Source organism: Rhineura floridana, chromosome 2, assembly GCF_030035675.1.
Source record: "Rhineura floridana isolate rRhiFlo1 chromosome 2, rRhiFlo1.hap2, whole genome shotgun sequence".
NCBI lineage: Eukaryota > Metazoa > Chordata > Lepidosauria > Squamata > Rhineuridae > Rhineura > Rhineura floridana.
The window spans coordinates 170,811,172-170,835,073 of NC_084481.1; the positions used below are offsets into that span (position 1 = coordinate 170,811,172).

The 23,902-nt window shown below is 42.6% G+C and overlaps 1 protein-coding gene across 7 annotated transcripts; it reads right to left on the reverse strand.

Annotated features, from left to right (window-relative positions):
* Positions 1-2,848: 2,848 nt before the first annotated feature.
* On the reverse strand, positions 2,849-19,151 carry LOC133377412 (small kinetochore-associated protein-like). 7 transcript variants are annotated; one of them, XM_061611445.1, is made up of 9 exons: positions 18,560-19,151; positions 17,517-17,595; positions 10,837-10,969; positions 9,898-9,966; positions 8,827-8,929; positions 6,557-6,671; positions 5,624-5,694; positions 5,226-5,300; positions 2,849-3,189 (listed from the first exon to the last, which is right to left on the reverse strand). In XM_061611445.1, the coding sequence occupies exons 1-9, from the start codon at positions 18,719-18,721 to the stop codon at positions 3,055-3,057; spliced, it is 942 nt and encodes a 313-aa protein (XP_061467429.1). In that variant the 5' UTR covers positions 18,722-19,151; the 3' UTR covers positions 2,849-3,054. The 7 variants fall into 7 exon arrangements, with proteins under 7 accessions (XP_061467429.1, XP_061467432.1, XP_061467433.1 ...); XM_061611448.1 differs by having other exon boundaries at positions 18,556-18,635; XM_061611449.1 differs by lacking the exon at positions 18,560-19,151 and adding an exon at positions 18,476-18,550.
* Positions 19,152-23,902: the final 4,751 nt, after the last annotated feature.

The following is a 23,902-nucleotide window of genomic DNA, read 5'->3' on the forward strand; positions in this document are numbered from 1 at the left end:
AGTGAAATGCTCTTCCTGGATCTACTAACAGCCTGGTACATAGTTGCCAAATGAAGGGCAGCTATCTATATCACACCAAATAGTTCTTTTTTAAAATGTTCACAATCGACTCCTACTAGCCCAGCCCACATGGTCAATGAACAGGGATGATGGGAGGTGTTGTACAAAAACATCTGGAAAGACACAAGTTCCTCATCCTTGCATTAGAGCATAACTGTGGGAAGCTGAAGCAGCATTTCCCTTCACTTCATAGTTCCTCTTGCCCTTTGCCCTTCTGTTGCAAGCCACTGCAGTGAGTAGCCAATAGTAAAAATATCCAGCTTGCATTTAAGACTAAGGCTAGTTCAAAGGGGAGCGGGGATACCCTTACAATGTATCTTGCCAGCTTTATTGCCTCAAATCTACCACTTATGTGAAAATTGTAACTTTTGACATCACCATAATCTCAGTGTTCAAGTGGCATCATGCTAGGTGTTTGGTGCATGATGTATATATTGGGCTTTCACTTTATCAGCATCTATTCATGCCTATTGCAACTGAAGAAATACAAGGACAGGCAAATGTGGCTGAAAAAACTGGAGGATGGAGAGTTCCCCAGGCCAGCGCTCCAGCAATTGCACAGTTCTAGTTGAAGAGGAACAATTGGAAAGTAAGAGTCTACTTTTGGAGTGCATCTGGCCTGGCTTCCCCCAGGCCCTAATCTACAACGAAATCATGGAAGCAGCCATGGAGCTGTACTGCTGTGATCTGGTATTGTTTGTTTCCTATCCAGTGGCTTGACGAGCACATAATTGCTTAAACATATGACAACTTTTGCATACCTAGTCTTACACTACCTTTCTTCTTGCCATGACCATCAGGATTTTAATTTTTAAAAATATTACCTGGCCAATGGTAACTTTCCACTATTTTCACCCATTTTGCTTGATAGCTTAAGTGTAGCTAAACTTGGCCATTTCACCAGCCTGAAATAAGGCTTCCCCCACCCCTCCCCTTTTTGGCATACTAAACAAGTCAGACATTAAGATGTGAATGCACAGGTGCAGTTTTACAAATTCAGCTTTTACAGAAACAAGACTACAGAAGCCTGTAATTCCATGAGGACTTCCATATGTACAGCAACATTACATGTACAGCAATATGTACACCTTGGAGTGGATCCAGGGTGTGGTCAACGCATCATTGCAGGAGCGAGTGGTTCCAGCTGCCTTGAAAAAGGCGGTGATTCGACCACTCCTGAAAAAGCCCACCCTGGACCCATTGGTTTGTGACAACTACCGACTGGTTGCAAATACCCCTTTTTTAGGAAAGGTGATTGAGAGGGTTGTGGCGCAGCAGCTGCAAGTACTCTTGGATGAAACAGATTATCTTGACCCATCCCAGTCTGGGTTCAGGCCTGTTTATGGGACTGAATTGGCCTTGGTCGCCCTGATGGATGACCTTTATCGGGAGGACAGGGAGAGTGCGACCCTGTTATTCTTACTTGATCTCTCAGCGGCTTTTGATACCATTGACCATGGTATCATTCTGGGCCAACTTGGTGAGCTGGGTATTGGAGGCACTGTTTTACAGTGGTTCTGATCCTACCTCCAAGGTCACTCTCAGAGAATAGCATTAGGTGACTGTCTTTCGGCCCCCTGGCAGCTGAGCTGTGGGGTGCTGCAGGGTACCATCTTGTTCCCCATGCTGTTTAACATCTATATGAAGCCGTTGGGAGCACTCATCAGGAGCTTTGGGGTGAGGTGTCAGCAGCACGTTGATGATACCCAGCTCTATTTCTCTGTAACATCTGAATCGGGAGAGGCCGTGCAAGTCCTGGATCTTTGCCTGGACTCAGTGGTGGGCTGGATGAGAGCTAATAAACTGAGTCTGAATCCTAGCAAGACAGTGGCACTGTGGGTTGGTGGTTCCAGAGTTTGGATAATTGGTCAGTTGCCTGCTTTGGATGGGGTCGTACTCCCTCTGAAGGAGCAGGTCCATAGTCTGGGGGTGCTCCTGGATCCATCTTTGTCGCTAGTGGGCCAGGTGACCTCAGTGGCTAGGAGTGCCTTTTACCAGCTTCGGCTGGTGAGACAGCTGCGGCCATTTCTGGACCGGGATAGCCTGACCACTGTTGTCCACGCACTGGTAACCTCCAGGCTGGATTACTGTAATGTGCTCTATGTGGGGCTGCCCTTGAGGTTGGTCCGGAAGCTGCAGCTGGTGCACAATGTGGCAGCGAGACTGTTTACTGGGGCAGGGTATCGCCAACATGTTACCCCACTGCTGAAAGAATTGCACTGGCTGCCCATTTGCTATCGGGCCAAGTTCAAGGTTCTAGTTTTGTTGTACAAAGCCCTATACAGCTTGGGACCAGGATACCTGAAAGACCGTCTTACCCCTTATATACCCAGTCGATCACTGCGCTTGGCAGGTGAGGGCCTCCTGCAGATACCATCTTATCAGGAGGTTCGTTCTGCACAATATAGGAAACGGACCTTTAGTGTGGCAGCACCTACCCTGTGGAATTCCCTCCCTTTGAATATTAGGCAGGCACCATCCCTGCTATCTTTTCAGCGCCTTTTGAAGACTTTCCTCTTTCAACAAGCCTTTAGGTTGAGACCTATCCCAGTCTGCGTCTGTGTTAGAATTGCTTAATATGTTTTTTAATAATGTTTTTAATGCTGTTTTGTTTTAATGTATTTTAAGATCTATTTTTATGATGTTTTAAAGTGTTTTTAGCGCTTTGTTTGCTGCCCTGGGCTCCTGCTGGGAGGAAGAGCTAGATGCAAATTAAATAATAAATAAACAAATAAACAAACATTATTAGTGTTGAAATAGCACAGGACAACACTTAAGTGAAACTAAATACAGAAAGAATAACTATTTATTTATCCTGAAATAAAAAATGAATACTTGCACTGAGGCTAAGCAACAAGAGTGGATTCATTGAATAGATACAGAATAAATCCTATTTCTAATTTGATCAAAAGTATTTTTTTCTTGTAAGTTAAATCAGGTCATTCATCAAGTAACCAGTTCACACCACACTCTAAATACATGGCTCAGTCCTAGTTATGAAGAATTCAGGAGGTTGTCTTCCTGATCCAAGATGGCAAACAAGTCTTCCATTTCTCTATGAAAAGACTGCTGCTGTTCTAAGAAGTGGGCCTGCTCCTCCTCTACCTGCTTCCATTTGATCTGGGTCTTCTGCAGGGAAAGAAAAATAATTTAACTTGCATTTTCAGTTTCTAGAAAGGCAGCTAAAACACTAGACTACAAAAATACTAGAGCCCATGAAAGCTTATGCCACAATACATACGCTAGCCTAACATTTTTTGTTTTCAGTTAGCAGATACAGTATCATTTTGCAAAGAGGCTTTCTTGCACAGTGCCATCATCATCATCATCATCATCATATCATCTCATCTCCATCATCCCATCTCCATCATCCCATCCCCATCTCCATCATCCCATCCCCATCTCCATCATCCCATCCCCATCTCCATCATCCCATCCCCATCTCCATCATCCCATCCCCATCATCCCATCCCCATCATCCCATCCCCATCATCCCATCCCCATCATCCCATCCCCATCATCCCATCCCCATCATCCCATCCCCATCATCCCATCTCCATCATCCCATCTCCATCATCCCATCTCCATCATCCCATCTCCATCATCCCATCTCCATCATCCCATCTCCATCATCCCATCTCCATCATCCCATCTCCATCTCCATCATCCCATCTCCATCTCCATCATCCCATCTCCATCTCCATCATCCCATCTCCATCTCCATCATCCCATCTCCATCTCCATCATCCCATCTCCATCTCCATCTCCATCATCCCATCTCCATCTCCATCTCCATCTCCATCTCCCCATCTCCATCTCCATCTCCCCATCTCCATCTCCCCATCTCCATCTCCCCATCTCCATCTCCCCATCTCCATCTCCCCATCTCCATCTCCCCATCCCCATCTCCCCATCCCCATCTCCCCATCCCCATCTCCCCATCCCCATCTCCCCATCCCCATCTCCCCATCCCCATCTCCATCTCCCCATCTCCATCTCCCCATCTCCATCTCCATCTCCCCATCTCCATCTCCATCTCCCCATCTCCATCTCCATCTCCATCCCCATCTCCATCTCCATCCCCATCCCCATCCCCATCCCCATCTCCATCATCATCATCATCATCATCATCGCCTATCTGGCCAATGGCCACTCTAGGCGACTTACAAAATTGTTAAAATACATTTGATAAATACAGTAATACAATATAAAAACAACACATTTGCAGCAACAATATTAAAACTGGGCAGGAGGCATTTCAGTTATAACAATTAACCCTCCCCGGATACCCCGAAGGCCTGCTGAAAGAGCCAGGTCTTTAAGGCTTTCCAAAACACATTTAAAGAAGAGGCGTGCCGGAGATCTTGTGGGAGGGAGTTCCAAAGAGTGGGGGCCGCCACTGAGAATGCCCTCTCTCTTGTACCCGCCAATGTGGCTGTTTTTGTTGGCGGGATTGAGAGAAGGCCCTGTGTGGCCAATCTTGTCGGGCAGCATAATTGGTGGCGTTGAAGGCGCTCCGTGAGATAAACTGGGCCGGAACCGTGTAGGGATTTAAAGGTCAATACCAACACCTTGAATTGGGCTCGGAAAACAACTGGTAGCCAGTGTAGGTCGAACAACACTGGTGTGATGTGATCTCGGCGGCAACTATTCGTAAGTAGTCGAGCCGCCGCATTTTGTATCAGTTGCAATTTCCGGACAGTTTTCAAGGGTAACCCCACGTAGAGCGCATTACAGTAGTCCAAACGAGAGGTGACCAGGGCGTGTACCACTAGTGGGAGCTGATGAACAGGAAGGTAGGGTTGCAGCCTTCATATGAAGTGCCATGTGGTTGTTAGTTCAGTCCTTTGCCCTCTTGCCAAATAGAAATCAGATGTTTATGTACATATATGGAGGTGGTTAGCTTTATTCTCAAGCTATGAAGTAGTATCAGATGGGCAGAGGACAAAAACACAAGACCATTAGAAGAAAGGAAGTTATGTGGTGTTAGATGTGTACCTGAAGACAAACATAGTATCTGAAGAACTAGGGTGTGTGTGTGTGTGTGTGTGTGAGAGAGAGTGAGTGAGAGAGTGAGAGAGAGAGAGAGAGAGAGAGAGAGAGAGAGAGAGAGAGGCTTAAATGCTCTGTATCTTAGCAATAATGGGAAAGGAAGACAATTTTACCTGCAGATTCTCCTTTTGCTCTCTTGCCATTTGGATGAATAGTTCAAGATCAGTATTAAGCTTCTCTGTCAAGTCCTGAAAGGAAAGGCATGAGCAAAGGTTGCCAATGTGGTGTTCTCCAGATATACCCCAGCAGCTCTCATCTGCTTCAGGAAGATGCATGTTATAGTCCAGCTGTATCTGGAGGGCACCACGTTTACTACTGCTGCATTAGAGACAGTTCTGTCCCACTCTTTCCTAGGGTTTGTACTACTCAAAAGGTAGTTCTTTATTAGTCATGGGTCCAAACTAACTAATACAGATGAAACCCCCCCAAAACCAAATGGAACTTTTGGGGATGGGGTGCAGGGAAAGAATTAGGGAAGCTGTCTCCTAGGGAAAAACAGGTTCATTCTCACCGTTATTTCAGTCTGTGTCTTCTTGTTCTCTTCTTTTTCTTCCAGAATGTTGTCGTCTGTAACTGATTGGACTGCAATAAAATAACAAGACAGCTGTACACTTGCCCTCAATTTAGTAGAAGCATGGCCTCAATCCCATACTTTTAAAAGCTGTTTCGGGATTGCAGTGTCACCTATCCTTTGCAAGCAACCTAAAAGCATCAGTTTCAGACTTTAAAAGATTTCGTATCACATGGATCAGAGTGTGATCATACTGACAGGGACCATAAGCTCAGTGGTGAAGCATATGCTGTGCATGCATCTGGTTCAACCCCTGGCATGTTCAGCTGAAGAAGCAGAACTGGAAAAGACTTTTTGCCCTAGACCTTAAGAGTGTGGCTGCCTGGCAGTAAATAATCCTGAGCTAGATGGACCAATAGTCCAACTCAAAATGAAGGTATCTTCAAATGTTCACACTGATATTTAACCTGTCTTGAAACCCAGCTCATATTCCTTTTCACAAATTTCTCTATGCATACAATAAAGCAATTTGTTTTTTGAGGGGTTGAGAAAAGGGCTACACCTGGTCCCAACACTGCCACATCACACTGGCCTTGCCTTAGATACTGCCACACATTTATTGGGCTATCTTGCAAGAACGACCTAAAAGTGTACAGTTGTAAATGTGTAGGTGTAGGCTCTGTGCAGCCAGGATCCCTGATCACATGGAGTCTCAATAGCATGGAGGGTCTACATGTTTGCACTCTCCCCTTCATGTGTTCAGTGTAGGAACATGCAAAAAAACGAGAGAATCATAGGAACCTTGATATGAGAGGTTTCAGTTCCATGAAGCTGTTTGGGGAAAATGGTAGGAAAAAAGTTCAAATGGAAAGAAGAGAATACTAGAAGTATGTACAGTGCAACAGCAGAGAACCATTGGTGGTTAATATATACCTGGGCCACAGTTCCTGGTTTCCAGGATCAACATGCATCTTTCCTGAAATTTCTTCAGCTTCTGATTTTCTTGTTCCAGACTATCAAACTGTTCCTTCATTTCCTTCATATCTTTCTGCAAGTACAGAACCCAAATAAGCAGAGCACCAGTTTCTGCTAGGCCTTCAAGCATCTGGGAGCTTGCTTGCTTGCCTAGTGGAGGGACAAAACTGCCCAATAAAGGGAAGTAGGCTCCCCCCCCCCAAGCAGACTACTGACATGAGTATTCATTAACTCTATTTCTACAAGCTGATTTCTTGGACTGCCTTTATGAAACCCGTTTAAATCTGGTAACATATTTAGATAACCTCACAGGTCTGAAAAATAGTTTTGATACAGACACACTGTGGACCATTGTGCAAATACAGCCTGACGAGCAGATGCAGGCACAATATACCTCAGTAATGGGGGGAGATGAGAACAATCAGGTCAATGGCATGAAGGGAGAAGATTTTACCCTCTGATCCCATGCCAGTCCTGATCCAGACCCCTTTCTCCTGCTGATATGTCCCAAAGGAAAGTGGTAGCATCCATGCCTGGGGGCAGGAAGTTGGGGTTGACAGACAATCTAAACTCAGATTGTGGCACTGACAAAGGGCCAAACCAGCACTCCCTATCCTGGTGTCCTCCAGATTTTCATTCATTCATTAGATTTATATCCTGCCCTTACCTCCCAGTAGGAGCCCAGAGTGGTATTTTCCTGGGCTATAAGTCCCATCATCCCTAATTATTAGCCATACTGGTTGGGTCTGATGGGTGTTGTACCCGGTCCCCATCATCATCTGGGGGGCATCAGGTTGGGGAAAGCTAACCAAAACCATCTCCCCTCCGCACTACAATCCAGACAGTCTCCTCCAGTAAACAGGACCAATCGTATGCTTGAAATCGCATATAGTTGACCCTGTTTCAAGAGGTATTTTGTGCCTGCATCTACTCGTTAGACTGCATGAACCCAACAACACAATATAGTTCTCAACAGGCCTAAAGTATTAACTTTGAAAAAGGAATAAATTATTATTTATTAAATTTATATCCCACCCTTCCACCCTGAAGGAGCCCAGGAATACAGGATACGTACAATACAGCTATCACTCCCAAACTGAAAAGCATTCCAGTACAGCTATGGACGAATGGCAATCTGTGTGGAGCATCAATCCCATTTTGCTTTCAGTGACAATGTGTGCTGCATCTGTCCCCATTTGTCTAGCCCTTGCCACATGCCATATTCAGCAATACATGCAAAATATTTTCCAAAGAATAATGCAACCTGGTTCTGATTTTATCCTAAATGTCCTAGGGTCTTTCCTCTTCTAGGCCCCATTAAGCCTACTTTGCACTGAAACCCTCTGAGCAGCATATATGCCATTTGTGCTCAGTACAGCATATAAGAGCTTGACAGAAAGAAAACAGTAGCCACAACAGTCATTGTCAAAGCGTTTATAACATTATCAAAAGATACTAGTTTTCAGAGTAGTGCTATCTTTCCTTTTTGAGTCCCTGAGATAAATCTGTCAACAGCTACTAGCCTTGATAACTAAACAGAGCCTCCAAGCTAAGAAGCAGTGTGCCTCTGAATATCAGTTGCAGGTGGGTAACAACAGGGAAGGGCCATTGTCTTTATGCCACGGGTGGGGCACATTCCCACCCGACCCACATCCTTTCTTCCCCAGCCTTCCCTGGCAGCCTGGTTACTGTTGGAAACAAGATACAGGCCAAGATGGACTCTTCTGCCTAATCTAGCAGGACTCAGGAATGCAGTCAAAACCTCATCACTTCCAGACAACCTGTTTTTTGAGCATTCACCATTATTTGTTTGCACAAAGTTTGTGAAGAGGTTATATAATTCCCGCTGTTTATTGAACATGCGTTGTGGTTTGTTTGTATCCTGTCTTCTCTTCTTCCAGGCATTTTAGGATGTATTTTTAAATTGTTTTTTTTGTTAAGTGTTTTTAAATTTGTATATTTGTTTTTAATGTTTTTAATTGTTGTAAACCACCCAGAGAGCTTTGGCTATGGGGTGGTATACAAATGTAATAAATAACAACAACAACAACAACAACAACAACAACAATAATAATAATAATACTATACAAATGCAAGATACAAGCTTGATCCTACTTAACAATAGTCCTGTTCTGACATGGGAATGTGGAATGAGATCTCCTTGAAAGCAGCAAACCACACATGGTAGAGATCATTTTATGATAACCCGAACCAAGTTTGCTCCCTACCTGCATTTCCATCAACTTTAAGCTCAATTCACATTTAGCAGATTCCAATAGCTTGTTCTTTTTTCTGAGTTCAGCCTCCCGTCTGTATCTATTGTTCATAGGGCTACAGAATCAAAAACATCTCACTGATGCATCATGGATGGGCAGTTTATCTGCACTGAACATTCAGAATAAGAGCACTCGCTACACTGTAGATAGAAAGAGGTAAAATATACATGACCTGGGTTTAAGACAGGATAGGCAGAAGGTGGGTTTGGATGTACCAATAACTCTCCAAGTGATTTAACCAGGTAAGGATTTTTGACTCCCAATTGTTTAACAATAGCAGCAGCAAAGTCACTCCCTCCCCCCCACCCCCATTCTAAATTATACTGCAAACGAAGAAAGCTTTGGGGGGTCTGCTAGAGTGTAATTTTGTATGGCATGGCAGTGAGCTCTATTTAGTTCTGATCATCAAACTCCCGGGCTTAAAATTCTTTTAACATTTAAGTGTATGGCTTCTGCACCAGGCTATGGTTGAAACACAAAGCAGATCCACCAAGGATAGAGTCTTTCCATCCCTGGTTTAAGATATTCCCCACATTGGGCCCTAATCAAGAAGCACAAACAGTGTCTGCAGCCATGCTATTTACTTTTCTTGGAAGTTCCTGTGGCCACCCTGGATTCAGCAGTACTAATTTGGCATAAGAGATGGATTGATTCCATAAAAGAAGCCACAGACCTGAACTTACAAGATCTGAACAAGGTGGTTTATAACAGATGCTGTTGGAGGTCGCCGATTCATAGGGTCGCCATAAGTCATAATCAACTTGAAGGCATAAAACAACAATTTGGTATATCTGCACAGTTGAACTGTATAGCGGTTTTAAAAAAAATCATAATGCAATCAAAACATTTAAATACGTCATGATATTTATATAGTAGTCAGCATTTTCAAAACACAATCACAATTCAATAAATATTAATTTAATTGCAATCAATTCATGCATGGTATATTGCTGTGAAGGGGTAGGGGATGACAGGAAGAAAGAACAAGGAACTAGGTAAGAAGTTTTGCCTTCAGGCACTCACCTTTGTGCAATTGCTATTGCTGCTTTCTTAGGTGGTGGCAGTGTTGCTTTCTTAGCTGTCTTCATGAGCCTTAACAGGAGTTGAATATAGATATTTGTTAGCTTTTATTACAAAAACCAAACCAACTAACAGCTTGATCCTCCAAACATTTTCATTTTTTAAATCCAATATTGCTGCATACCATTTGGCACATGTCATCAAGAGTAGGAACTCCAGGGAAGTAAAACATTATGATAAACCTCCTAAGACTACAAGCTGTTCAACACAGGAACAGACTGCATCAGGAGGCAGTGGTATTAAAAAAGAAGCTCATTGGCAGAGGCTTGATGGCAATCTATCAGTGATATTGGAATGGCAGCCTGTACTGGAGATCCTACTTTAAGCAGGGGACTGGATTAGATCACCTCCAATGCTATTAGTTTTATTGATTCCACAATTAAGCAGTAAATTTGTTGAGAAAAGTCAAGCAGTCATGTTTATTGTGAACACCATGATTTCACACTTTATTTATTAAAAGCATTATACAACACATTTCCATTAAAAGAAATGCTCAAAGCAGTCTACACATCTACAAAAAACCCAAAGAGAGAGCACCATTAATAATAAAATAGAGAAAAGGCAGTCATGAATTAAATACTCACTCTGGGTCTCCCTGACATGTCAATGTATCAGCTGGGAAAAGAGAGGCCTTCCTTGGTAAGGAGTCCAAAAGCTAGGAATGGCCTTGGAGAAAGGTCTCTTTCTCCCTCCCCACCCCCCAATGTCCCAGCCAAGTGCAACTCACGTGTCAGTGACACACTGAGTAGAGCCTCCATAGAAAACCTCAGGGGTAGAACTACACTTTTACCTAGAGATGTGAAGGCCTGGGAAAAAACCTGGAAATTTTTTTGGGGGGGAAATAATTTTTTTCCAGGCCTTCGCATCTTTATTTTTACTTACCTTTGATTTGTGTCTTTGAGGGCACCACGCACATGAACATTTTCCCCAAAAGCAAAATCAGGGACTTTTAGGGGCTCCAGGTCAGTTGATTTCTTAAGACATTGCTTTTTTGAATGAAGTGACATCTGTGTATCTGAAAATAAAGCATCTGTTTAAAAATGAAGGCTAAAAAAAATGTTAATTCAATCATCAAAGGTAGTGACCACATCTCCCTCAGTCTCTACATTTAAACAACATCCAAAGATTCACCTCGTCTCCCAGGCTTTTCATAAAAACCCACGGCCAAACCAGGCTAACATGGTAAATATTTTGGCCTTTATTTGATTGATGTTACTTCAATGAAGGTCTGGGCTATGATTGCCAGGTCAGAAGCATCCCAAAATCTGAGATTTCAGGGGCGGGCCCAAGTGATGTCAGGGGGTTGGGCCCAAGTGATGTCACGGGGCAGGCCATAGTGATGTCATTAAGTATGATACATTAAGCATCAATCACAGTTGCTTGGAGCACACAATTAAAAAAAAACTTTTCTCCGACTGGAAATCTTAAGATAGAAATCTTAGCTAAAAGATGGAGCCTGGATAGGGAACATTTAATCTAGCCTATTTGCTTTCAGCAAAGAAGGTTTAAGTGGCCTCAGGCCAGGCCAGTCACAAGAAGGCCATTGTAAGAAGAAAGGAGCCTAGTGTTGTGGAGATATTATATGGGAGCACTCAGGAGTAAAGCTGGATGCCCCTGAAGGCTGCAATTCTAAACACACTAAGGGACTAAGCCCTACAGAATTCAACAGGATTTACTTCTGAGTAGATAGTCTGGATTGTGCTGTTGGTAAAGCTTGACTAGGGACCCTCTGCAAAGACATCCATATCCAGCAGGGTTGGCAACTCCCTGCCTGGAATGCCCTGCCCTTATCTTTTAACATGGCTGCTCCAAACTTCTTTACAGATTTGACCCTTCACTTCAGAAAGAGATCTGAGAAATGAGTAAGAAGATTCTCTGCCCTTTCTGTCTACCCTGTGGGTGGCCAAAATCTCACTTTGACAGCCAACCCAATTCCAGTAAGTAATAATTGACAGAGGGAAAACACACATGGTTTGGTCTTCCTTCACAGGTAGCAGCTTGGGAACAACAAATGCAGCCACATTTCCAAATATGTGAATTCTCTTTTATCACTATTGGGCAAGAAACAAACCGTCATGCAACCAAAAAGGTGCACCATCAATGGGTTTTAGGGGGTTGAGCTGAGCGCATGGAACCACTGCTGTTGCTTCTATGGGTAAATGAAATGCAAACAGAAAAAGACAAAAGACAGTGATCCTTTCCTAAATGCAATACCATACCAACCACAACAAGATTCCTGAGTAAGGCAGAAATCTCAGCATCCCACAACCAGTCAGGATTCATAACCAAAAGCCAAAACTAAAAAAATCCTGGCAGCCAGTCAGCCAAGGTCACAGAAATCCCCATGCAGCACAACCTGACCCATGGGCTGCAGTTAATGCAGAATGCTGTGGTACAATTGCTGACATGAGTGACATCCTGTCAGCACATAACACCTCTGTTCTGAAATCTGCATTGGTTGCTGATTTGCTACCAGGCTAAGTTCCAGGTGTGCTTTCTATGTTATGGGGGCCACAATAGTGCTTGTTCTGCTCTTGTAAGAAATCAGTCCTGTAATGTGGCAGCACCTACGCTTTGGAACTCCTTGCCTATTGACATTAGGCAGACCCCTGTTTTCAGCACCTGCTAAAATCATTTTTGTTTAGGCAAGCCTATCCAGGCAGGTAGAAGCTATTGTGTTTTAAAATATGTTTTTAACTCATTACTGGTTTTATTATTTTGAATGTTTTAAAATACCTGTCTTTAACTGTTTTTGCCAATAATTTTATTGTTTTAATTCTTTCTGTAAACTGCTTTGAGATTTTTTTTACCATAAAGCGGTATATAAATGTTGTAAATAAAATACATAAATAAATTTTGGAGTCACTGTGGCCCGTGAGTCTCTTTCCACTTTTAGGAACAAAGGAATCTACCTTATACTGACTCAGGCCATTTGGTACCATGTAGCTCAGTACTGATGACATAGATTAGCATTGGCTCTCCAGGATTCCAGGCAGTACTCTTTTCCAAATATTGAATTTTGGACCTTTGCATGCAAAATATATGCCCTACCAATGAGCTGCAACCCTTCCCCTGTTTAAAAAAGTGTGTTTTAACATTGTTCTTTTCAATTCACTAATGAATGCACATCATACCTAGGACAGATCCACACCATTCATTTAAAGCACATTCAACACCCATTTGAAGCACATGAATCCCACCACAGAATCATGGGAACTGTAGTATGTTAGGGGTGGTGAGAACTATAACTGTGAGGGGGAAACTATACTTCCCAGATGCTTTAGGGGAAGTCATGCACTTTAAAAGTGAGTTGGATGTGCTCTAAATGTATTGTGTAGATTTACTTATTAAACTTTGCCTGCATGTAAATTGTTTTAATTAATTTTTCAAAATGGAAATGAGCTATAAAGTGTACTGGGTGACCATGGGCTACTCACCATCTCTCAGCCTATCTGCCCCTCAGGATGAAAACAGCAGAGAACCATGACCACGCCAATAAAGAAGTGCACACTTAAAATGTAGAGGAAAAAATAATCTACAACCATAGTTGGGACACAATATGAAGAAATATTTATATAAGCATGACTATCAAATGTTTATTATTTACACAACCCGTAAAGATATTTGTAGTGCAATCCTATGTTTGTTTACTCAGAAGCAAATCCCAATGTATTCAATGGGGCTTACTCAAAGGAAGTGTCCAGAGAACTGCAACCTTAAGTCAGGCCCGCCCTTAGCATGTGCGGGGCCCGGGGCAAAAGCATAGCTGCCCCCCCCATTCTTTCTCTCTGTGTTATATGTATTATATATTTAGAGAGAGAGAGATTTTATTTACGAATATATGTACTTATAATATTTAATTTACATATGAGGCTAACAATCTATTAAATACAAATATGATTACCTTCACTTCAGGGAATAGGCCTCTAGTCAACTGTTCCATATCCATTTCTCCACTGGTCTCTCGACATCTGTCTTACACGTGCTCAGAGGCACCCTCTTTCCCAACAAGCCTTTCACATCCCTGGCGCTCAGGTGAGGCACTGAGAACAAACTCTGGAGCCAAGCCCAGGTGCCAAATGAACACCCCCAGCCGGGTTTGTCTCACGTTATCCAAATAAGGCCAAACAAGAGGTTGGCACTCACTTGGTAAGGGTCAGCAGTGCGTCGGTCAGCACTCGCTTGTGGAAAGAACTTCTAATGCAAATGAACTTTCCAAATGTGCCTTTTAAGACTAATATTGTAAATGGAGTTCCTTTTCAACAAATTTAATTTTGGGGGAAGGCAGTAATTTTGTGACAACTGGTCCCTTTAAGGAAATAAACCTGCTTTCAGATGGCCTTAATCCGGGTTTAAGATCACCGTTGGATGTTTGCATCTGTATGCATTTACTTAGAAGCTAGCTCCATTTATTTAAATGGAACATTCTTCCAAGAAGCTGTTCTTAAGAGTTTTAAGAAAATGAAAATTGTGCAAGTGTGGATTTTTAAAAATACATACATTTCCAAAACACACTGCTCATTTGTGTCAGTCATGTATAATGCAAAAATGCAAATGGTGGGGAAATCTTGCTAGTAAGACGTTGCTGTGAGCTCACTTGCACATACAATCTTTGCTGACTATGTCTTGTCATATTTGACCATTTTTCCTGCCTTGGAAAACTCATCCTCTCCCACCTGCATCATGTTTGTATTTCAGCACAGCTGTACAAACCCGTGATGTGCTGTCTTATGCTCAACATTTATAAAGTGTCATAGTGCCTCCGAGCATGTAGAGAGTGCTGAGTAGCCATGGCCCAGATATGGGATTAGGGGCAGCCACCTCATCCTATCAAGGAGGCCCCCACAGGACAGCTTACGCATTAGCACTCAAATGTCAATGCGTTTATTGGCTGGGCTGATCTGCAGCCGACGGGGAGTGAATAATGCCAAAGAGACAACTAATGTGTTTCCGTTTGTTTTTTGCACATTTCCTTCTGCAGTGCTGCATCTTCCCCTCAGATCCCTTAGGTGTAGCTGCGGCCCAGGGATGGGGATGTAATGCCTGCAATTCTTTTGTCAATTTCATCTTACCCTCCCAACCGGTTTGTCAGTTTCACATCAGTCCTCCAAGATACTTTTAAAAAGCAAGAGGCTCCAGAGCAGGTTCACTGCTGACAAATACCAGTGCGTCTCCTCCTCCACTGGTTTCACGGCTTAATGGGAGGCATTTTGCTGAGGCTCTCCAATTAGCTCCCTTGCAGGATGTAAGCCCCCCCCCCCAGCTTTGAATAAGGGCAATCACTGTTGGCAAGTAAAAAGTTCCTAAGAGTATTTTTCCATGGCAGAGTTACAAGGCCAAGTAGCTCACAAGGCTGGAGTGGTCGTGCGCTCCTCAAGGACAAGTATCCAAGGCAACCAGCTGTTCTTATCTATAAGACTTAGCAGATCTGGCCAGTCGGTGTGGGGGTCAAGGAGTTTGGTTGTACAGAGAGAGAGCTTGTAATGTATTCTATACCTCTATTGTCAGTAAAGTGACTCTTAAAACTTATTACTTGTCTGGCTCATTGCTTCAACTGGAATCTAGCCTGTCACTATTCTGTTCTGCATCCTGGGCATCTGCTTGTGCCCGATCCAACATCCAACAATCACGAGACGCTGCCTTGTCTAGAAGGGGAGACAGAGAGACCAAAGCCCTGCTGAATTCTGTGCAGCTGGAAAACTGAAACTTTCCTTTTGCCTTCTGTCTCAGGTTCCGGAAATGTCCCTTTTGTGCAACTCACAAAAGCGCCCTGACCTGTTCCTGCCTCTCTGAATTTAACACCAGAGGCTGAATCTTCCAGCCCTCCCTCCCCAGATCATCATTGAACTTCATTGATTGCTTAGCGCTGCTACATCTTGAAGTGACTGGGACTCACTCCATATATGCAGATCGCCAAGCGCGCCCCCCCCAAAGCACTTCCCCCTCTTCCCAGTGCCTAGGGGCGGTACTGCCTTAAGTGATAAGAAACTTGTTCTTTCAACAAGACTTTTAAGTTGAGACCTTATCCAGTCTGCATCTGTTTGGAATTGCTTTTAAATATGCTTTTAAACCTTTTCTTTAAAAAAAAATGTTTTAAAGATGTTTTGTTTTAATATATTGTAGTCTGTTTTTATGATGTTTTAAAGTGTTTTTAGTGCTTTTGTTTGCCACCCTGGGCTCCCACTGGGAGGAAGGGCAGGATATAAATCATACAATAAATAAATAATAAATAAACTTCATTCACCCAAGCCAAAATTCAGAATCATGCCACTTTAAGCTGTTTTGCAACTGTTTATACTTGTTTTATGGTTACTGGATTTTAAAGGGATTTATTTCTTATTGTGAGCTGCCTTGGTTTCCAGTCACCCACCCTACCTCACAAGAGTATTGGAAAGACTCCATACACACACACACTCTGCAGATGTAAAATTACATACACCCCATATAACAGTTTATTGTCAAGCCAATTGGTTATTGCAGAACCTTTTTTTAAAAAACCAGTATTAGTTTCTTACATAATAAAAGCTGTGATACCCATGTAAGCCCTGCCTAATTGTTTTAAAAAATAGGACTGGAGGGAGAGAGAAAGATTTACAACACAAACACAATTCTTTACTATGTTCATTCAAAAGTCCCATTAATTTACAGCACAATCCTAACCATGTCTACCCAAAACTAAGTCCTATTGAATTCAATGGGGTTTACTCCAGGTAGGTGGGTTTAGCATTGCAGCTTCACTCCCAGAAAAGCAAGTACTGGATTATAGCTTTCACATTGGGAAGGTTTTCAAAACACTGCCCTCTTCAACAGCCCAGGATCTGACTCTTGCACACAAGGGAAAAAACCCGAAAATGATATACTTACTGAATTTATGAGATTTTCAGATAAACAGGAAAAATCCCACCATTTTCTGGCATTGCAATGAGGTCTACGCACTGCATGGAGGTCAACAAACCACAACCCTGGCTTTACTTACAGGCTACAATCCAGAAAGGGCAGGGTTAGAGCTATGGGCTGCTGTAACAGATCTGTTAAACAGATTAACAGTCACGGGGAGGGGTGGCTTATGTTTTAGTGTATATCTAGTGAACCAGACCACCTAGAAACTTTTAAAAAAAAATTAAAGCTGAGAGTCCAGAGATTAAGGTGACTCACCTGGAGAGGACCCCCAAAAGCTGGAGTATCTGGTGAAAACCTGACATCTGGTAACCCTAGTCTGGGCACACAGTGCCAACTTAAGTTTTGATTGCACAACAGATACCAACTCACACAAAGCAGCTTATGAGAAAGCGCAAGGACAGGGATAAGAAACCTGTGGCCCACCAAATGTTGCTGTACTACAATCCACATCATCTCCGATTATTGGCAGTGCTAGCTGGGGCTGATGGGAATTGGAGTCCACAGCAACATCTGGAGGACCACAGGTTCCCCAGGCCTGCCATAGGAGGTTCATCCTGGCTGCCACAGTTATTAGGATGAAAACTTGAAACATTTTATTAAAAATATTTTGTAACATAGGAAAAATACAAATATACAGTAATTGTCTTAAGAGCCCAACAGACCTTTTGGCATACCGATCACTTTGGGGTGCTGGAAACTATAGACAGGGATCTTGGAGTTCTCATTTTCCATATTTAAAGCCTGAAAGACAGAAAAGAAGTACTAAACACTGGTCTAACTAACACCTATGGTGCATAGGATGCATAAAGCACAAGCGAGTGAAAAGAGGCCATCTCAGGGACAATAAACACAGCACTCTAACCTTTAGCAGGCAGTGAAGAACAAAGAGGCCAGCAGCAGGTCATTCCCTCTTTCCAATCCTATTCTTACAGCTTCCCTACTACACTAAGGGCTTTTTTATTTATTTACTTATTAGATTTATATCCCGCCCTTCCTCCCAGTAGGAGCCCAGGGTGGCAAACATAAACACTAAAAACACTCTAAAACATCATAAAAACAAACGTTAAAGTATATTACTACAAAACATCTTTAAAAACATTTTTTTTAAAAGGTGAAGAAAAAAGGAGGATGCAGTAGACTTTGGCCATTAGTTTTCATACTGCACCACCTGCTACCTACTTGTAAATAAAACACACAAGCATACCAATAAGCCTCCAGAGACCTCCCTCCAGACCAAACCCAAGTAAAAGCAGCGCCCCTGGAACTTTCAAGCGTTCAGAGATTTGAGGGAAGCGTAACAAGTATCAAACAAGGTAAGTTTTCCTGTGCATATGCAGAGAGCAATGCATTAACCGCAGGAGTCGCAGAACAATCTTCCCTCCACCCCAGGTTCAGGAGCAATGAACTAAACAAACTTGAGCTCCGGAACCCCAAACCTGGCAGCACCGATTCTCCACCACCTCTCCTCCTGGCATCAGCCAGCTCACCCGCCCAGACGCTTCTTCAGCAACTACGCCGCCCAGTCCCGCCACAGTTTGAATCAGAACCGCCTCCACCCACCGCGATGTCGCGCGAGAGTAGAAAGCCAAGAAATGAATCAGCCATGCAAGGCGCTAAATACCCAGCTCTCCCCGTCAAACAACCTTCTTCCGTCAGACGTATTGGCGCGTGCGCAGAATTGATAGGGAAGCACCAACTCACCCACCCTGAAGACGAATTTTGCCCTTCGCCGTTTGGATTTTGGCTGCTGCTCCAAGGGGTTGCAGTGTGACGAAACCAAATGTAGCGAGGCTGTATGTATCCGTTTAGAAGTAAATTGCATTAATTTCCATGGGGTTTGCTCCGAAGTAAGTGCGTCTCCTCGCATTGCAGACTTGGGTGGAATATTCGGCACCCAGCCTAGGGGGTTCTATACCTTTAATGCTCTCGAGAAAGCAGATATGCGACAAGTATCGCCTCCCGTTTGGTGATAGGGGAAACCACATCTGCTGAAACTTGCCCTTGTGAAGGTACAGAACATGCGTCCCTGATGCAGGATGGCAAGTGGACATAACAAGCCAGGCTCTCGTATACTGGCGTTGGCACTTCCTGTCTATCTGATACTTAGCAGTGCCCGCTATTCTCCCTCCCCCTCCGTAGTCGATACAGTGAAAGCAAAAGCTTCATCTGTTGAATTTCTGTTTGTCACGCAGCTGTTTTCAGTGGAGAAATAAAAAAAAGACAACCTGCTTATTTCTTGACTTGGTTTAGCTTGTTACGCTCTTGCCTGCCTGACGTGCAACAGCCCGACACTCGTTTACGTAAGGCTAAGAGCCCTCCAGACATCCTTTTTCTTATGCATTTTTGCGGGACGGTGTAAAAGCCGGAACGGAACGGGCCGGAACAGGCCCTTTATAAAAGAAATTGATGCCAAAAACACTGGGATGAGTTACAGACACTTGAGAACAACATTTAGGAACAAAAACCATTCCAATAGCATTTTTGATTAACCCTTTAACAACCAAAATGCCGTCCAGAACGGAATGAAACAGCCCGGAACGGGGACTTCCCAGCGAGCCAGACCCACCAAATTCACCAGTCCAACATGACTACATGGGATGCATGCAATAAGACACAAAACTTCCATGCAAACCACGTTCTGATACCCGTTCTGGGCTATAATATGCTTTTACGTAAAACAGCCCGGAACGGCGACTTCCCAGTGAGCCAGACCCACCAAATTCACCAGTCCAACACGACTACATGGGATGTATGCAATAAGACACAAAACTTCCATGCAAACCACGTTCTGATACCCGTTCTGGGCTATAATATGCTTTTACGTAAAACAGCCCGGAACGGCGACTTCCCAGCGAGCCAGACCCACCAAATTCACCAGTCCAACACGACTACATGGGATGTATGCAATAAGACACAAAACTTCTGCGCAAACCACGTTCCGATACCTGTTCTGGGCTATAATACGCTTTTACGTAAAAGTGGTGTTTTACCTAAAAGCGTATTATAGCCCGGAACGGGTATCGGAACATGGTTTGCGCAGAAGTTTTGTGTCTTATTGCATGCATCCCATGTAGTCATGCGGAACTGGTGAATTTGTTTTTTTTTCCATTAATTTTTTTATTCAAAGTTTCAAAAAACAAAACAAAACAGAACAAAACAAAAACAAATTAATAACTAATACAATAAAATAAAATGTTGACTTCCGATTTGTCGCAGATCAGTTATAGGTCTATAATATATAACAAACCTGTCTCTTAATATATTACAAAATCACTTTCCTCCAGTAGTTATCTTAATTAATCATCAAATCTCATTAACATCACTTTATTCTTTCCGCAAAAAGTCAAAGAGAGGTTTCCAGTCCTTGAGAAATATATCCATCGATTTTTCTCCAAATAAACATGTCGATTAATCCATCTCATCAAGTCTGCTAGGTCCAGTAATTTCAATAGCCATTCTTCCATTATCAGTGTTAATTCCATCTTCCATCCTTGCATCCATAATAATCTTGCTGTCACAGTCATATAATAAGAGTCTGATGGGAATTTCCTTCCTCACAAATATTTCCTTGCCATCAATTCTGAATGTGTTACTGAAATGTTGTTGTAAAGTCATATCTCTGTTCCTCTTTTTTACGAAATGCACTAGCACATCTCTTGAGAGTTTTTCCATTGTCACATATCTGTAATTAATTCTATAAATATTCTCTATTTCAAGCTCCATCACATCATTCCAGTCCAGAATTTTTTTCGAAACATTGATAGCTTTATCTCTGATATATTCATCAATTTCTTCAGGGACAACGCTGAATTCCAAACAGTAATCTTTATCTCTAAGGTCCATAAACTCCAAATCTTTTTCCAGTTCCACATTTGATATATCTGTTCCAATCTCCAGGACTTGCATCTTCCCTTTAATTTTTCTTTCTTCTTCTATTGCTTGTCTAGTTATATGTTTGATCTCATCAACCTCCTCTCTCATAAAATCCCCTGTTTCTTTCAGCTCCTGCTTCATTTTGCCAAATTCAATTTTCATCTCTTGTTTGCCATGTCTAAGTTCTTGTTTCGTTATCTCAATCTCATCCATTATTTTCTGAAACATATTTACTTCCAGGGTCTCAGCCACTTTCTTAATTGTCATTTTTAAAACCAAGAAGAAAAAAAAAACCCTTCAATTTCCAATATAGCACTATTCCCAAGCAAAGAGCAATTTATTTCTTTTTCCAGCAACAAAGGAGTTAATATTCCAAACCTGATGACATCATAATGTAGACAGCACAAACTGCCTTATCTCTTATGTGTCCAAGAATGCAAAACAAATTTAGTTCACAGCATCCAAATAGTTAGTGGCATAAAGAACAAGCAGATTCGTCAAAATGAAGTAGACCAGAAAAAATAGTCCCAGACATATAATACTCAAAAGTTCATATAAATCAAAATTTTTCTCCTCAGATTAGATATCTCTCATCCGTTTGTATCTTTATAATTCTCAATTCCAGGCCAGCTTTTTGCAATAAAAACAAAGATAAGCTATTTCGATTTCCTTCCGCCTTAATTCTGTGTATAAAAGAGAAAAGTTATAACTCACCCAGGGATTCTTTACTGCTGATTCTTTTAACAAATCTCTTTTACTGCAACAATTTAAGCCAAATGATAAGGATAGAAAGAAGAATGCTTGCCTGTTAAAATCTGTTTTTCTTTGAAGAAAAGAAAAACGTCTCGCTTAATCAGTTTGAGCTTGCTTGAAATTCCTTGGCTCCATCCGACGTTGCTGGCTGGTCCTTCGTTCATAGGCAATCCTAATGAATTCAAGTCCCCCAACAAACACAACGAAGCTTGTGGATGATCTCTTCGTTTCTCCCTTGCCTGGGAGAAAGTTTTTACCAGTCAAAAAAAAACCTTTTGACTGGTTTTAAAACTGAAAAAGCTTCCTCTGAGACGAGAGCTTGTCTCAGAGGCAGGCACAAGCGAAGCAATCCTTTCCGGAAGTCCGGGACTGGTGAATTTGGTGGGTCTGGCTTGCTGGGAAGTCGCCGTTCCATGCTGTTTTATGTAAAAGCGTATTATAGCCCGGAACGGGTATCAGAATGTGGTTTGCGTGGAAGTTTTGTGTCTTATTGCATGCATCTCATGTAGTCATGTGGGACTGGTGAATTTCGGAGGTCTGGCTCGCTGGGAAGTCGCCGTTCCGGGCTGTTTCATTCTGTTCCAGAGGGCATTTTGGTTGTTAAAGGGTTAATCAAAAATGCTATTGGAATGGTTTTTGTTCCTAAATGTTGTTCTCAAGTGTCTGTAACACATCCCAGTGTTTTTGGCATCAATTTCTTTTATAAAGGGCCCGTTCCGGCCTGTTCCGTTCCATTCCGGCTTTTACACCGTCCCCATTTTTGCTGCTGATGGTTTCAGGGCAGTTCCATGTTATTCTGATTTCAATATTGTTTCCACCTGCAAAAGTTTCAGGGCGGACATGCTGCTTCATTTCCAGTCGGTTCATGTCCCTAACTTCCTGTCTAAATCCCGTAACTTTTCATACCACAAATGTTGGGGGGGGGAGGGGTGTTGTCCTGCCTTTGTTGCATGAGAGTACAAGAGTGCCCCTTCAGACAGCAATAATGCGATAACACTGGTGAAACATCGTGGAACAACGGATAAAGCAGAATGATATGTGGACGGTCCAGTATAAATCCCCCACTAATGCACTATGATTGTGTGAATGACATACGAAATACACCTGCAGAAAAACCACCAGTCTGGAGGGGCCTTTGGTATTATTGATAGTGGAGACCTCCAGGAGGGCAGCTGAAGCAAGCAGCAGCCCTCCCTTTAAAAATATTTCTTTTTTAAGGTTGGACACAAAAATTGGAAAAAAACTGTGCACTTGGAAATATGATAATGTATAGAGCCAGTGTGGTGTAGTGGTTAAGGTGCTGGACTGCGACCTGGGAGACCAGGGTTCGAATCCCCACACAGCCATGAAGCTCGCTGGGTGATCTTGGGCCAGTCACTGCCTCTCAGCCTCAGAGGAAGGCAATGGTAAACCCCCTCTGAATACCGCTTACCATGAAAACCCTATTCATAGGGTCGCCATAAGTCGGGATCGACTTGAAGGCAGTACATCATCATCATCATCATCATAGCTTGAAAAATTGGCTGTGGGGACTTAGACACATTAGACATATAATGTTTACTAAGCACTTGAATGACAGGTAATGTCAGGGACAACATGTGTACAAATTATGTGTATCATTAATATTGTTGTTTAATTAATTAATTTGTTAGTCATCTCATACCCAATGGTCTCTGGGTGAATTGCAACATATTTTAAAGACATACAATATAAAACAAATTTAAAAACATACAATATATAAAGTTTAAAACCCAAACAAAGAGGACTAAGACAGTGTATCAAAGTCTGAGTGAAAAGGAAGGTCTTTGCCTGGCACCTAAAGATGAATAGAAAAGGCGCCAGGCGGACGTCCTTGGGGAGATCAATCCACAGCCAAGGGACCACCACTGAAAAGGTCCATTGCTACCCTCTGAGCCTCCTGTGGAGGGAGCACATGAAGAAGGGCTTCAGATGACAAATGCAGGGTCCAGGGCAGTTCATATGAACAGAATATGCTCCGTTTCTGTACTTAAAACAAACTACCCAAACCATGTTAAAACACCTTCTTCTTTAGGGCTGGAACCCCCTCTTCTTCATCTTCATTGCATCCTTGTTTACCCTTAAGGTACTCCTTTTTTATTCTGTTAGTTACTGAGCTAAGGCAAATTCATAAATGAATCGTTGCTGTATAGCAAGAACTACTGACTCCTATGGAGAAACTGCCACCGATACATGGTGTAAGCAAGGAGCAAAGCACACTTTATGTTCACTTGGCTTTTCTTTTCCAGGGGCTGATGGGGGATTTGTGCAGTTGGAAAATCTGCTTTTAAAAAACGTGTAACCCTTTAGTCAAAAGCAGCATACAGTCTCTGCTGTCACCATTTTTGTGAATGTTATTTTGATCTTTTCAACAATAAAATAAAACAGAGAACCTGTGTCCTCT

Excerpts from the sequence above, each read along its gene's own strand:
- LOC133377412 (XM_061611445.1), bottom strand. The coding sequence starts at position 18,721 with ATGCGAGGAGACGCACTTACTTCGGAGCAAACCCCATGGAAATTAATG. Across the intron at positions 8,930-9,897 it reads GCAATAGCAATTGCACAAAG|CCCTATGAACAATAGATACA; the intron begins GTGAGTGCCTGA and ends TTGATTCTGTAG. Across the intron at positions 5,695-6,556 it reads AACCAGGAACTGTGGCCCAG|TCCAATCAGTTACAGACGAC; the intron begins GTATATATTAAC and ends ATTTTATTGCAG.